This window comes from Aquarana catesbeiana, linkage group LG08 (assembly GCF_042186555.1).
Source record: "Aquarana catesbeiana isolate 2022-GZ linkage group LG08, ASM4218655v1, whole genome shotgun sequence".
Classification (NCBI taxonomy): Eukaryota; Metazoa; Chordata; class Amphibia; order Anura; family Ranidae; genus Aquarana; species Aquarana catesbeiana.
This window is the reverse complement of record NC_133331.1, coordinates 282,654,612-282,668,893: the sequence shown is the minus strand read 5'-3', so window position 1 is coordinate 282,668,893 and position 14,282 is coordinate 282,654,612. Positions and strand designations below refer to the sequence as shown.

At 46.4% G+C, this 14,282-nt stretch overlaps 2 protein-coding genes across 3 annotated transcripts in view; one reads left to right on the top strand and one right to left on the bottom strand.

Moving 5' to 3' along the window:
* Positions 1 to 14,282, bottom strand: part of LOC141106758 (uncharacterized) — a 217,646-nt gene that overhangs the window by 166,538 nt on the left and 36,826 nt on the right.
* LOC141104596 (uncharacterized) overlaps positions 1 to 14,282 on the top strand; it is a 54,821-nt gene that overhangs the window by 30,767 nt on the left and 9,772 nt on the right. Inside the window, exons 1-5 of one of the 2 annotated variants that reach the window (XM_073594222.1) lie at positions 11,489 to 11,720; positions 12,259 to 12,440; positions 13,533 to 13,664; positions 13,751 to 13,874; positions 13,999 to 14,096. In XM_073594222.1, the coding sequence (XP_073450323.1) occupies positions 12,363 to 12,440; positions 13,533 to 13,664; positions 13,751 to 13,874; positions 13,999 to 14,096 (432 nt within the window). In that variant the 5' untranslated portion in view covers positions 11,489 to 11,720; positions 12,259 to 12,362. Of the gene's footprint in view, positions 1 to 1,988; positions 2,837 to 11,488; positions 11,721 to 12,258; positions 12,441 to 13,532; positions 13,665 to 13,750; positions 13,875 to 13,998; positions 14,097 to 14,282 lie in introns of those variants that run through there. The other variant, XM_073594224.1, reaches the window with a different exon arrangement.

Genomic DNA, 14,282 nt, shown 5'->3' with positions numbered 1-14,282 from the left:
CACAAAAAGAAAAAAAAGTTTCTGCCCTCCACTACAAGAGTGATATCAGGTGACCATCCAGAATCCTCCTCACCTCTCCTTTCAGGTCTGTGTTTTAGGAATTAATAAAAAAAACAAAAACTGTGCTATCCACATAAATAAACAATAGCAGCCAGCACTACAACCTTAACAAAAATTATGTGAATGAATAAAGTGAAAACAGAAGAATCAAATGTTGAGTATTGACATATCAACATACTGTGATATACAAGATAAATTGTGATTAGCATATACATAAAACTCTAACACCATCATCTGATTGATAGTCTCTAAATAAAGTGCACTGTGCAAATTGTAAATCCACATTGGTAGTATAGTCCCATTGGTGAATAAAACATTCATCTTTTAGTATAAATTGATGGGAAGGAATCCAGGAGTGTAGGATTAAAGGAGTCACCGCTGTGTGCATCCACCACCCAAGGGAGAAGATTAAATACGCTTACCAGAAGGTAGCATCAATCAGGCATGTGGTATCAAAGCTCTGGATAGCGAGTGGCGCCATTGCTCCTCCTCAGCTGAGCCACCTCAGGCAACCTCGACCCGCCATGTGAGAATATGGATCAGGATTGAAATGTCCCAGATGGCAAAAAGCCTCCTTCCACCACAGAACCGTTTGGTAGGTTTATGGTTAACAGCATCAATAAAAAACAACAGAAAGCCACCACATAGTGAAAAACTGTATGGTTACAGGTTTATTTAGAATAAAAAGGCTTTACATAGGTTCCAAGATGTATTGCATCAAGTAAAAAATATCCTCTGTGATCACAAAAGCATAAAATTCAAAAAGGCGCAATGGCATGGAAAGGACTCATCAGACCCTACACGTTTCGTCTACAAAGACTTCAACTGGAGTATGAGTCCACATCCATGCACTGCGCAGTAATATACACTCAATAATCAATAATAATTAAACAAACCTGTGTACAAGATAATGACATGTGGCCATATTCAACATGGTATCCGGCATGTGTTCCAAGCCTCAATGTGACCACCAACAATGATAGGTGCTAAACCACAGCGAGGCTTGGATAGAGCCAAGCTCCAGACGTCACTTAACTGCACAGCCACACACAACATGGTATACGGCGTGTGTTCCAAGCCTCAATGTGGCCACCAGGTCTGTGTTTTATTAATAGAGATAAGAGTGACGTCATGTGACCTCCCAGAATCCTCCTCACCCCTCCGGTCAAGTCTGTGTTTTATTACTAGAGATGAAAGTGAAGTCATGTAGCCTTCCAGAATCCTCCTCACCTATCTAGTCAGGACTACTGTCCACTCCAGAGGTCTGCACAGAGCTTGAACTCAAATTACAGGCATTCCTTGCTATAATGAAAATGCATAAAATGTTACTGAAGCTTTTTTTCATAACAGGTCTGAGACTGATCAGGTAGTTATCATGAAGGGGAACACTTTTTAGTCACTTTTAGAAAATTCTAGTAAGACTTGCAAAAATGTAGCAAAAGTCTTTGCCGTGTTCTCCTAGTGCAGCCTGGGTTATATTCCCATTCTTTCTGTTTTATAGAAAATTTTCAAGGTAAAGGGAAATCTAATATCTGTTTGGCACCTATAAAGGATGTGAGGTCTGAAAGGTGTTGGGTGAGTAATGTGTGAGATAGGTGTAGTAGAAAAAAAAAGTAGAAGGATGGGATTTGGGTCATGGGTAGAGAAACACTTGGGTGGAGGCTGTTGGACAGAACATACAATATGGTGGTGGTGGTGGAGTTGGGGGAAACCAGAGGGATCAAAGGAGGGGTTAATGGAGGAGTATGGGGGACCGGGGAACACATGCCATATGAAGTGTGGAGCCTTTCTGTGTATTAATGGTTCCTAATTTCATTCTGTCTCCTATTTCCTCCAGATGGACAACACATCACAAGTGATGTGGGGACAAATTTGTCATCAGATCCCTCTACACCTGGGGGGAGTTTTTCTGATCACTCACCTCCCACCACCCATCATGCAGAACATAGAAAAAGAACTCACACAGATAATAAACCATTTTCATGTACAGAATGCGGGAAATCTTTCGCCCATAAGTCCTCTCTTGTTTCCCATGGACGGATCCACATAGGCATTAAGCTTTACTCCTGTTCCCAGTGTGGAAAATGTTTTAACTCAAATTCCCAGCTTCTCCTACATCAAAGAATTCACACAGGTGAGAAGCCATATTCATGTTCAGAGTGTGGAAAATGTTTTACTTCTAGCTCAAATCTCATTTGCCACAAGAGAACTCACACAATGATGAAGGCATATTCATGTTCAGAATGCGGGAAATGTTTTACCACAAGTTCTGCTCTTCTTAATCACAAAAGAACTCACACCGGGGAGAAGCCATATTCCTGTTCGGAGTGTGGGAAATGTTTTACTACGAGTACGGTTCTTGTTAAACACAAGAGAACTCACACTGGGGAGAAGCCGTATTTGTGTTCAGAGTGCGGGAAATGTTTCACTGAGAGCTCAGCTCTTATTTATCATAAGAGATCTCACACTGGAGAGAAGCCGTACTCATGTTCAGAGTGCGGAAAAAGTTTTACTCAGAGTTCAGCTCTCATTACTCACAAGAGAACTCACACGAGGGAGAAGCCATATTTATGTTCAGAGTGTGGAAAATGTTTTAGTAGGAGTTCAATTCTTGTTAATCACATGAGAACTCACACAGGGGAGAGGCCGTATTCATGTTCAGAGTGTGGGAAATGTTTTACTCTGGGATGCAGTCTTGAGTTACACTTAAGGACTCACACGGGGGAGAAGCCATATACATGTTTGGAGTGTGGGAAATGTTTTAGCCAGCGGAGCAGTCTTAAACTTCACAAAAAAACTCACACCGGGCAGAAGCCAGATTCTTGTTCTTAATGCAGAACATTTTTACTGCAAGTACAGCTTTTGTTTTCACAAGAAAGGAAAAGGTTGCTGTCGTAGCGGTCTGCACACCAACGTTAAATCACTAATTTATTTTAAATAAACAGAGATTCTGACCCTTACTCCACATCCAGCAAACTACCAGAGACGGTTGTGGTGGATGAGTGTGCTTTTTGTGCTGGACAGAAACCAGCTTCATGCAGTTTGTTGTTGCCTATTTGTTAATATGAATAATAACATTATAGTTTTATTTCTTTGAGTGTTTCATTCTATTTTACCATTCTTTTAGGTTTATACAGTAACAAAGTTAGTTTAAAAATTCAGTTTGTTTTTGCATACCTGTTAACATGATTGGTGTCAGGTTACCCTAGTGACAAGCTCCACTTCCGGTCCATCTGCATACAGGAGCGGCGTTTTTGGTTTCCCAAATCATCACAGACTGTGAAAATGTTTTCACTTAAATTGGAAATTAAGGTCCCAGAGTCTGGAGGAAGAGTGGTCCAGTGTGAAGTTTCCACAGTCAGTGATGATTTGGGGAGCCATGCCATCTGCTGGTGTTGGTCCACTGTGTTTCATCAAGTCCAAAGTCAGTGCAGCCCTCTAGCAGGAAATTCTAGAAAACATCATGCTTCCCTCTGCTGACCAGCTTTATGGAGATGCTGATTTCATTTTCCAGCAGGACTTGGCACCTGCCCACACTGCCAAAAGTACCAATATCTAATTTAATGATCATGGTATCACTGTGCTTGGCTGGCCAGAAAACTCGTCTGACCTAAACCCCATAGAGAATCTGTGAGGTATAGTCAAGAGGAAGATGAGAGACACCAGACCCAACAATGCAGACAAGCTGAAGGCTGCTATCAAAGCAACCTGGGCTTCCATAACACCTCAGCAGTGCCACAGGCTGATCGCCTCCATGCCACTCCACATTGATGCAGTAATTCATGCAAAAGGAGCCCTGACCAAGTAATGAGTGCATAGTGCTTTACTGTACATGGACGTACTTTTCAGTAAGCCAACATTTCTGTAATAAAAATCTTTTCTTTTATTGGTCCTATGTAATATTCTAATTTTCTGTGATACAGAATAATGACTGAAGGTGCGCTTTAACAGGGGTACAGACAGCAATAAAAACAAACAAGTGTTCTAATCCCTCTCCACTGTATCCAAAACTAAAAAAAAAAAAAAAGTTTGTCTTTAGTTATACTTTAGAGAAGGGCATGACTGGTGAAGAGGGGTGGCCTAATGTGACTGGACTTATGTCGGAGAGGAAACCGGCGATATCTAGGAATAAGATCAGTATACCTCTGATGTGGGTTACATTGGCATAGTCGACTAGTGCCAGTGTGAATGAGAGCGACAGGAATCTGCTGTCTCTTGCAGCTGTTTTAGCCATCTATGAGCATCTAGCTGTGGCCCCCGAGCCCTGTACACTTCAATGACAGATTGGCGGTGGCCACAGCTATCCATGGCTGTCTGCAGAAATCTCCGCAGGTAATCACTGGCTGTGTGGACAGCCATAGATATCTGCAGCCACCACAACCTGTCATTGAAGTGTACAGGGCTCGGTGCCGCAGCTAGCCGCTCACAGGTGGGTAAAATAACTGCAGGAATTAGCTTCCTACCACTGTCATTCACCTTGGCGCTAGTCGCCCATGCCAACATAGTATTAAACCTCCCCTAGACTAAATATGCATCTAAACAAGGCTACCAAACTGGTATGAGGGACACATACTGCTATTTTATGGCTGACTGGCGTTCCGCATTCAGGTATATTATATACAAAATGAACAGGGTTTTGATTGCTTTTCAATTGAAAGAGAGAGTGACAGTGACAGAGTTTAATGACTAGAACCCTGGTGCCTAACCTGGAGCCTGCTTTAACTGAAGCTCTATATGGTGGGATCAGGACTTCTTTCCTCCTGCTGGTAATCCCTCTAATGAGCCCCTAATTATTTTTGCTCTTCCTGACCATATTATTTGATCCTAATTTGTGATTAGCTCAGAAGTGTTTGAATCTCAGTCCGAACCCACCTGATTCAACATGAGAAGAAGCTGTCAACTGTACTGGGCCAGTCATCTGTGGCCGGGGCATTTCCTGCTCAGCAGCCGCATGCATACAATAGGTGAGTATACATGCAGCTGCGGGGTGGAGAATGCCTCGGCTGCCTATGATTGGCCCATTTACAGGTGACAGCTTCCTGATGGGCTCGCTCAGGTGAGTTCAGACTGGGATCCAAACACCCCTGAGCTTATTCCTACTTCTAATTAGCACTGGTAAATCTCTTTCTTCTGGCTAACCCTGTGCCTCCAAAGTTGTACTCTGAGAGAAGATTCTTTTTTCTCTAAAAGCAGAGCGCCACCGAAAAGGGGAAGCTCCACTTGTTTGCTTCCTCCCCCCTCCGGTGCCACATCTGTCACCTTTCGGGGGGGGGGGGGAGTGGGGAACAGGTACCTGTTTTTGACAGATACCCGTTCCCACTTCTGGGAGACCTGGCTTTCGGCAAGATACCCCGGAGGTTCGGCCCCCTCCTCCTTTCTCCGCCGCTGGGCCAGTTAGCGCAGCACCCTTCACGCATGCGCAGTAGGGAACCAGCTGTGAAGCTTAAAAGGCTTTAAGTCAATTATTTTATATTTAGAAACACTGAGCTTCAGCTTTTACTGCTTTGACTAATTTTCCATTATCACATGACAATGGTGACACCTCTATCCATCCAGAACAGGGTGGACTTAATAATCACATGTTTTAAGCACATAAAGTGTATCTAAACCCAAGGACAAAAATATAATGTATTGTAGCTTACCACTCCTTTGATGTGGTGTCTGCATTAGTTTTCATTTTTAAGGCTAAGAACATTTTCTGCAAATAGATAAAATGAATTGCCACCCTAGGACAGTGACTGTTATGAGCAGCATTACCAGGTGAAAATAAAGGGAAAGAGCCTGAAAAAAAAAAATACAGCCTCTTATATGTATATTTTAAAACTCTCCAGATCTCGCCTGGAGGCTCCATGGCCTTCTGGTCTCAGGACTTTTTGCCTCTGTTCTCCAGAAGCCCGAACAGCCTGTCACATCTTACCCCTCTCCTGTCTCTGAGAAAGGAATGCTACATCAGGTTTCGACCTTGCCCTCCTCAGCGCTGCCGAGATACAGAAACACAAGGAGAGTCGCAGTATTTAAAGTACATAAAAAAATGCTGTGCTGATTCAATAAGGACAGCTGTTAGGAAGTCCAGCAGGGTTGCAGAAGTCAACCATCTTTACTGTAATTTTCTAAGGTCCTCTGCTGCCAAAGTTCCATACTGCCCCTTGTTTCATGCCTGCAGTTGCTGACCTCACCTCGTAACATGACCACAGTTCCTGACCTCCCACTGTTGCATGTCTGCAGTTCCTGACCTACCCCCTGTGACATGGCCACAGTTCCTGACCTTCCTTTGTTCCATGTTTCTGACCTCTTCCTGTTCTATGTGTGCAGTTCCTGAGCACCCCTTGTTCTACGTGTGCTATTTCTGACCTCCCCCTGTTCCCTGTGTGCAGTTCCTGACCCCCCATTGTTCCATGTGTGCAGTTCCTGACCCCCCACTGTTTCATGTGTGCAGTTCCTGACCCCCCACTGTTTCATGTGTGCAGTTCCTGACCCCCCACTGTTTCATGTGTGCAGTTCCTGACCCCCCACTGTTTCATGTGTGCAGTTCCTGACCCCCCAACTGTTCCATGTGTGCAGTTACTAACCTCCCCCTGTTCCGTGTGTGCAGTTCCTGACCCCCCACTGTTTCATGTGTGCAGTTCCTGACCCCCCAACTGTTCCATGTGTGCAGTTCCTGACCTCCCCCTGTTCCATGTGTGCAGTTCCTGATCTCCCCCAGTTCCATGTGTGCAGTTCCTGACCCCCCACTGTTCCATGTGTGCAGTTCCTGATCTCCCTCTGTTCCATGTGTGCAGTTCCTGGCCTCCCCCTGTTCCATGTGTGCAGTTCCTGATCTCCCCCAGTTCCATGTGTGCAGTTCCTGGCCTCCCCCTGTTCCATGTGTGCAGTTCCTGACCTCCCCCTGTTCCATGTGTGCAGTTCCTGATCTCCCCCAGTTCCATGTGTGCAGTTCCTGACCTCCCCCTGTTCCATGTGTGCAGTTCCTGATCTCCCCCAGTTCCATGTGTGCAGTTCCTGACTGCCCCCTGTTCCATGTGTGCAGTTCCTGGCCTCCCTCTGTTCCATGTGTGCAGTTCCTGGCCTCCCTCTGTTCCATGTGTGCAGTTCCTGGCCTCCCCCTGTTCCATGTGTGCAGTTCCTGATCGCCCCCTGTTCCATGTGTGCAGTTCCTGGCCTCCCCCTGTTCCATGTGTGCAGTTCCTGATCGCCCCCTGTTCCATGTGTGCAGTTCCTGGCCTCCCCCTGTTCCATGTGTGCAGTTCCTGATCGCCCCCTGTTCCGTGTGTGCAGTTCCTGACCACCTCCTGTTCCATGTGTGCAGTTCCTGACCCCCCACTGTTTCATGTGTGCAGTTCCTGACCCCCCACTGTTTCATGTGTGCAGTTCCTGACCCCCCAACTGTTCCATGTGTGCAGTTACTAACCTCCCCCTGTTCCGTGTGTGCAGTTCCTGACCCTCCACTGTTTCATGTGTGCAGTTCCTGACCCCCCACTGTTTCATGTGTGCAGTTACTAACCTCCCCCTGTTCCGTGTGTGCAGTTCCTGACCCCCCACTGTTTCATGTGTGCAGTTCCTGACCCCCCACTGTTTCATGTGTGCAGTTCCTGACCCCCCACTGTTTCATGTGTGCAGTTCCTGACCCCCCACTGTTTCATGTGTGCATTTCCTGACCCCCCACTGTTTCATGTGTGCAGTTCCTGACCCCCCAACTGTTCCATGTGTGCAGTTACTAACCTCCCCCTGTTCCGTGTGTGCAGTTCCTGACCCCCCACTGTTTCATGTGTGCAGTTCCTGACCCCCCAACTGTTCCATGTGTGCAGTTCCTGACCTCCCCCTGTTCCATGTGTGCAGTTCCTGACCTTCCCCTGTTCCATGTGTGCAGTTCCTGATCTCCCCCAGTTCCATGTGTGCAGTTCCTGACCTTCCCCTGTTCCATGTGTGCAGTTCCTGATCTCCCCCAGTTCCATGTGTGCAGTTCCTGACTGCCCCCTGTTCCATGTGTGCAGTTCCTGGCCTCCCTCTGTTCCATGTGTGCAGTTCCTGGCCTCCCTCTGTTCCATGTGTGCAGTTCCTGGCCTCCCTCTGTTCCATGTGTGCAGTTCCTGGCCTCCCCCTGTTCCATGTGTGCAGTTCCTGATCGCCCCCTGTTCCATGTGTGCAGTTCCTGGCCTCCCCCTGTTCCATGTGTGCAGTTCCTGATCGCCCCCTGTTCCATGTGTGCAGTTCCTGACCACCTACTGTTCCATGTTTGCAGTTCCTGACCCCCCACTGTTTCATGTGTGCAGTTCCTGACCCCCCAACTGTTCCATGTGTGCAGTTACTAACCTCCACCTGTTCCGTGTGTGCAGTTCCTGACCCCCCACTGTTTCATGTGTGCAGTTCCTGACCCCCCACTGTTTCATGTGTGCAGTTCCTGACCCCCCAACTGTTCCATGTGTGCAGTTACTAACCTCCCCCTGTTCCGTGTGTGCAGTTCCTGACCCTCCACTGTTTCATGTGTGCAGTTCCTGACCCCCCACTGTTTCATGTGTGCAGTTACTAACCTCCCCCTGTTCCGTGTGTGCAGTTCCTGACCCCCCACTGTTTCATGTGTGCAGTTCCTGACCCCCCACTGTTTCATGTGTGCAGTTCCTGACCCCCCACTGTTTCATGTGTGCATTTCCTGACCCCCCACTGTTTCATGTGTGCAGTTCCTGACCCCCCAACTGTTCCATGTGTGCAGTTACTAACCTCCCCCTGTTCCGTGTGTGCAGTTCCTGACCCTCCACTGTTTCATGTGTGCAGTTCCTGACCCCCCAACTGTTCCATGTGTGCAGTTCCTGACCTCCCCCTGTTCCATGTGTGCAGTTCCTGACCTTCCCCTGTTCCATGTGTGCAGTTCCTGATCTCCCCCAGTTCCATGTGTGCAGTTCCTGACCTTCCCCTGTTCCATGTGTGCAGTTCCTGATCTCCCCCAGTTCCATGTGTGCAGTTCCTGACTGCCCCCTGTTCCATGTGTGCAGTTCCTGGCCTCCCTCTGTTCCATGTGTGCAGTTCCTGGCCTCCCTCTGTTCCATGTGTGCAGTTCCTGGCCTCCCTCTGTTCCATGTGTGCAGTTCCTGGCCTCCCCCTGTTCCATGTGTGCAGTTCCTGATCGCCCCCTGTTCCATGTGTGCAGTTCCTGGCCTCCCCCTGTTCCATGTGTGCAGTTCCTGATCGCCCCCTGTTCCATGTGTGCAGTTCCTGACCACCTACTGTTCCATGTTTGCAGTTCCTGACCCCCCAACTGTTCCATGTGTGCAGTTACTAACCTCCACCTGTTCCGTGTGTGCAGTTCCTGACCCCCCACTGTTTCATGTGTGCAGTTCCTGACCCCCCACTGTTTCATGTGTGCAGTTCCTGACCTCCCACTGTTTCATGTGTGCAGTTCCTGACCCCCCACTGTTTCATGTGTGCAGTTCCTGACCCCCCACTGTTTCATGTGTGCAGTTCCTGGCCTCCCACTGTTCCATGTGTGCAGTTCCTGGCCTCCCCCTGTTCCATGTGTGCAGTTCCTGACCACCTTCTGTTCCATGTTCACAGTTATTGACCTCCCCCCATTACATGTTTGCAGTTCCTGACCTTCCCTGCATTGTGTCTCTAGTCCCTGATCCCCCTGGTTTGTCCTGTATACGCAGCTAATAAACTATTGCTGCCACAGCACACAAAGCATGCCACTATAGGAGGCCTCCCCCTTGCTCTGCCCTTACCCCACTATGTATCCTAATATATTACATTTTTTTTTTTGGGGGGGGGGGGTTCTAAACATTTTGGGCATGTTCCCTTTATCTCACATAGTGGTGATAGATGGTGATTTACAGGATTCTGTTATAGCCCAGTGACTTTTTTTCATTTATGGCTCATTTACACTAGTAGTAAAAATGTAAATAGCCATTTTTACTGCATGGGATTTGAATGATTGACCCTGAGTGTTTAGCAGTTTTGAAGAGGGTTATTTTTATTGTGCTGGTTGTTTTTTCTATAATCATTTACACTAGCAGCAAGGCCTGGCACTTCTCTGTAAAGCAACCCACCCTTGGATCACTTTATAGAGACTTTTGACATGATATGTCACCTCCTCACTGCCTGTTTAACCTTCTAAATGCTGCATTACTACACCACAACCTGCGTGCATTGTGCGCGGTAGGTAGTGGGGCAGCTGCAGCACAGCCCCATTTATATGAAAAGGTTGCTTTCCGCGGGCGGTAGTGGCCTCCAAATTCAACTGGGGGTGTAATTCCTGCAAAGAATCGAGCTTGCGGGATGTGCCCACTGCCTTTGCAGCTAAAAGGGGAGTGGTTGGGCGAGGTAAAAACACGGCTCAATCATGTGGTTTTACCTCCTCCAACCACAAGTGTAAATGAGCCCTTAAAGCTGAAGCGTGAGCGTTGGCTAGGTACCAATCAGGTAACTCTAATGATATGTGCCCCATGGCGGCTGCTGCTTCTTTTAAAAAAAAAAAAATGTTCCTTACATGCGGCCTCTGAAGGCGAGATCACCGCTGAAGTTCCAGCAGTGACACTGACAGTCAGGGCTGGAGTACAGTGATCACAGAGGGTCACTTGCTGAGCGCTCCTCCATTCAGAACACAGGAGGGCAATTATTAAAACTGAAGCAGCTGTACATGGTAACCACCAATCAGCTTTTATCTTCAAAGCTTAAGGCCCCTTTCACACTGGGGCATCGGCGGTAAATCGCCGCTATACCGTAGTACTTGCGGAGGTATTCGGCCGATAGCGGGGCGCTTTTTAGCGTCCTGCCAGCGCACCACGCCAGTGTGAAAGCCCTCTGGCTTTCACATTGGAGAGACAGGAGCGACTCTTTCAGGGTGCTTTGCAGGTGCTTTTTTTTAGCGCTGTAGCGCCTGCAAAGTGCCCTAGTGTGAAAGGGTTCTAACTGAAAAAGCTGAAGATAGCAGCTGATTGGTTGCTGTGCACAGCTTCTCCAAATTTGGTCAGCTCCAGATTTAATAAATTTCCTTCTTGGTTTTCTATGATTGAATGAAGGGTGATTGTGATGCTCATATGCCCCTTGCCAAATTTTTTTTTTATCAAATAAATTGAATATGAATACTATGGGAGGGATTTACTAAAACTGGAGCACACAGAATCTGGTGCAGCTGTGCATAGTAACCAATCAGCTTCTAAGTTCAGCTTGTTCAATTAAGCTTTGACAAAAAAACTGGAATCTGATTGGTTTCTATGCAAAGCTGCACCAGTATTTAATAAATCTCCCCCTATGACGTCCATCCTGTTGTTAAAGCGTTCCTAAGTCATTATTTTTTTTTAATTATTTCTATTTCAGGCTGGGTACTTGGATACCACCCTCATTCCTAAAACACTGTCTGCCTCCTCTCTACTCACACTAGCCTTTGTCTATATCCTTCAACTTCCGCCCATTGGCTCCTGCACTTCCGCTGTTTGCGTTCCACAGCCGAATGACTGGACAATCCTCCGGAAGTCAGACAGTGACAGAGCGCCATGTATTCCAGTGGGAGACCAGAGCCACCACTAGAGGGCGGCCGTTTGCAGTGTATGAGGAGAGAGTGTCCTCAATGGTGGAGAGTTTTCGGCCATTTTTTCGTAGCTCGGAAGTAGGCATGAGTAGAAGATTTAAAGCTGAATGAAGCTTGGGAGTGTGTGCTCGGGTATGAAAAGGTAAAAACTTCGTCTAATGAGAGGAGGGGATCTCAATGGAATGAATTTAGGAGGTGGGGGTGTCATGTGACTGGGGACATGTCCTTATGGTTGCCACCTCATCCCTTTAAACCCGAATACATATTAATTACACGGGTTCTGTGGCTGATTAAGGTGGTAATTAAACTCACTTGGTGCCTTCTCTGCATTTAATTAGCCTCAGAACCTGTGTAATTTAAAGGTGTTAGGGTTTAAAGGGATGAGGTGGCAACTCTACATGTCCTGTAAACACATAGGGTGGATAGGGTAGTTTCATTGGGATTTGGTGAGAAGGGATATAAAAGGATCCTCTTCTTCTAGTTCCCAGATCCGAGGGAAGCACTACGACCCATTGTGAGGGGATGGGATGTTGAATGTGAGCTGTGTTATATTGTTATCAATATGAGGAATGACAGGTTCTCTTCATCTCCATGTCTATTAATGTGCTGATCTTGTTCTCCTCTCTCTTCATGTCTCTTTGGTCCATACTTCTCTCTGATGACATTGATCTATGACATAGTGGATTCCATAGATGTTCTCTACCTCTCCTGGTTTTCGGCTTCTGTGTCCAAAGACAAATAAATGCAAATAGGAAACCCCTCAAATCTGATCACCTGACAAAGGATGGAGGAGGAGCCGAGTCACATGACCAAGAGGATACTAAACCTCACCCTGGACATCATCTACCTGCTGACTGGAGAGGTGAGGAGGATTCTGGGAGGTCACATGACATCACTCTTATCTCTATTAACCACTTAAGGACCGGCTCCTGTACATATACGTCGGCAGAATGGCACGGCTGCGCAAATTAACGTATGTATACATTACGTTCAATTTTGCGGCGCACGCGCGCCCCTGCCTCGAGCTCCATGACCGTGCCCGCGGGACCCGCGGACTCGATGTCCGCCGGGTGCGCGCGATCGTGTCACGGAGCTGAAGAATGGGGAGATGCCAGTGTAAACACAGCATCTCCCCGTTCTGCCTAGTGACAGGGCACTGATCGTCTGCTCCCTCTCAGCGGGAGCCGTGATCAGTGTCGTGTCACTGCTAGCCCATCCCCCAGACAGTTAGAATCACTCTCTAGGACACACTTAACCCCTTCCCCACCCCTTACTGGTTAACCTCTTCACTGCCAGTCACATGTACACACTAATCAGTGCATTTTTATAGCACTGATCGCTGTATAAATGTGAATGGTCCCAAAATAGCGCCAAAAGTGTCCGATGTGTCCGCCATAGTGTTGCAGTCACGATAAAAATTGCTGATCACCGCCATTACTAGTAAAAAAAAAATATTAATAAAAATGCCATAAGACTCCCCTATTTTGTAGATGCTATAACTTTTGTGCAAACCAATCTATAGACGCTTATTGCAATTTTTTTTTTTTTTACCAAAAATATGTAGAATACATATCGACCTAAACTGAGGAAAAAAATTGTTTTTTTATATATTTTTTTGGGGATATTTATTATAGTAAAAAATATTGTTTTTTTTTTTCAAATTTTAGCTCTATTTTTGTTTATAGTGCAAACAATAAAAAACGCAGAGGTGATCAAATACCACCAAAAGAGAGCTCTATTTGTGGGAAAAAAAGGACATTGATTTTATTTGGGAGCCACGTTGCACGACTGCGCAATTGTCAGTTAAAGCGTCGCAGTGCCGAATTGCAAAAAGTGCTCTGGTCTTTGGGCAGCCAAATGGTCCGGGGCTGAAGTGGTTAATAAAACACAGACCTGACCGGAGAGGTGAGGAGGATTCTGGGAGATCACATGATATGATTATTTCTTTATACAGAGTTTTCCTTATGTGAATTCCGGTGACCATTTGACCATCACAGTGCCTCAGACTTTCTTTCTGAGATCTGAGAGAAATGACAAGAAGATCTTAGAAGTGATTCAGAAGATCATTGAACTGCTGACAGGAGAGGTGAGCGGTGTCGGGAATTCTGGGGCATTATCCAGTAACAGACAAGGGATGTGTCTGGATGGTGACTGTATCATTGTGTGTGTCAGGTTCCTATAAGATGTCAGGATGTCACTGTCTATTTCTCCATGGAGGAGTGGGAGTATATAGAAGGACACAAGGATCTCTACAAGGACGTCATGATGGAGAACCGGCTGCCCCTCACATCACCGGGTAAGAGGAGACTTTCATTTCTTGTAAAGGAGAGAAGAGTATTAAGGATTCACCTAGATACACACATCCTCTGATATAAAGACATAGAAACAATGTATTCAGTCAGTGTGTGTGTTTCCTACAGATGGATCCAGTAACAGAAATCCCCCAGAGAGATGTCCCCATCCTCTGTATTCCCGGGACTCCATACAGGAACATCAGGAGATCCCTCAGGATGACGAGGTAGAAGAAATGGAGTCCTATTGAAAGTTAATATTATGTTTGATTTCAAAGTGTATTGAAACCCAAACACACAAATGTAATATATTGCACCTTTTCAGTCCCTAGAAGAAGTGGCTTTATTCATTTTTCTTCCATTAATTTTTAAATGGTAATCCTACTAATAACATGTCCCCAAAAGGCTATACT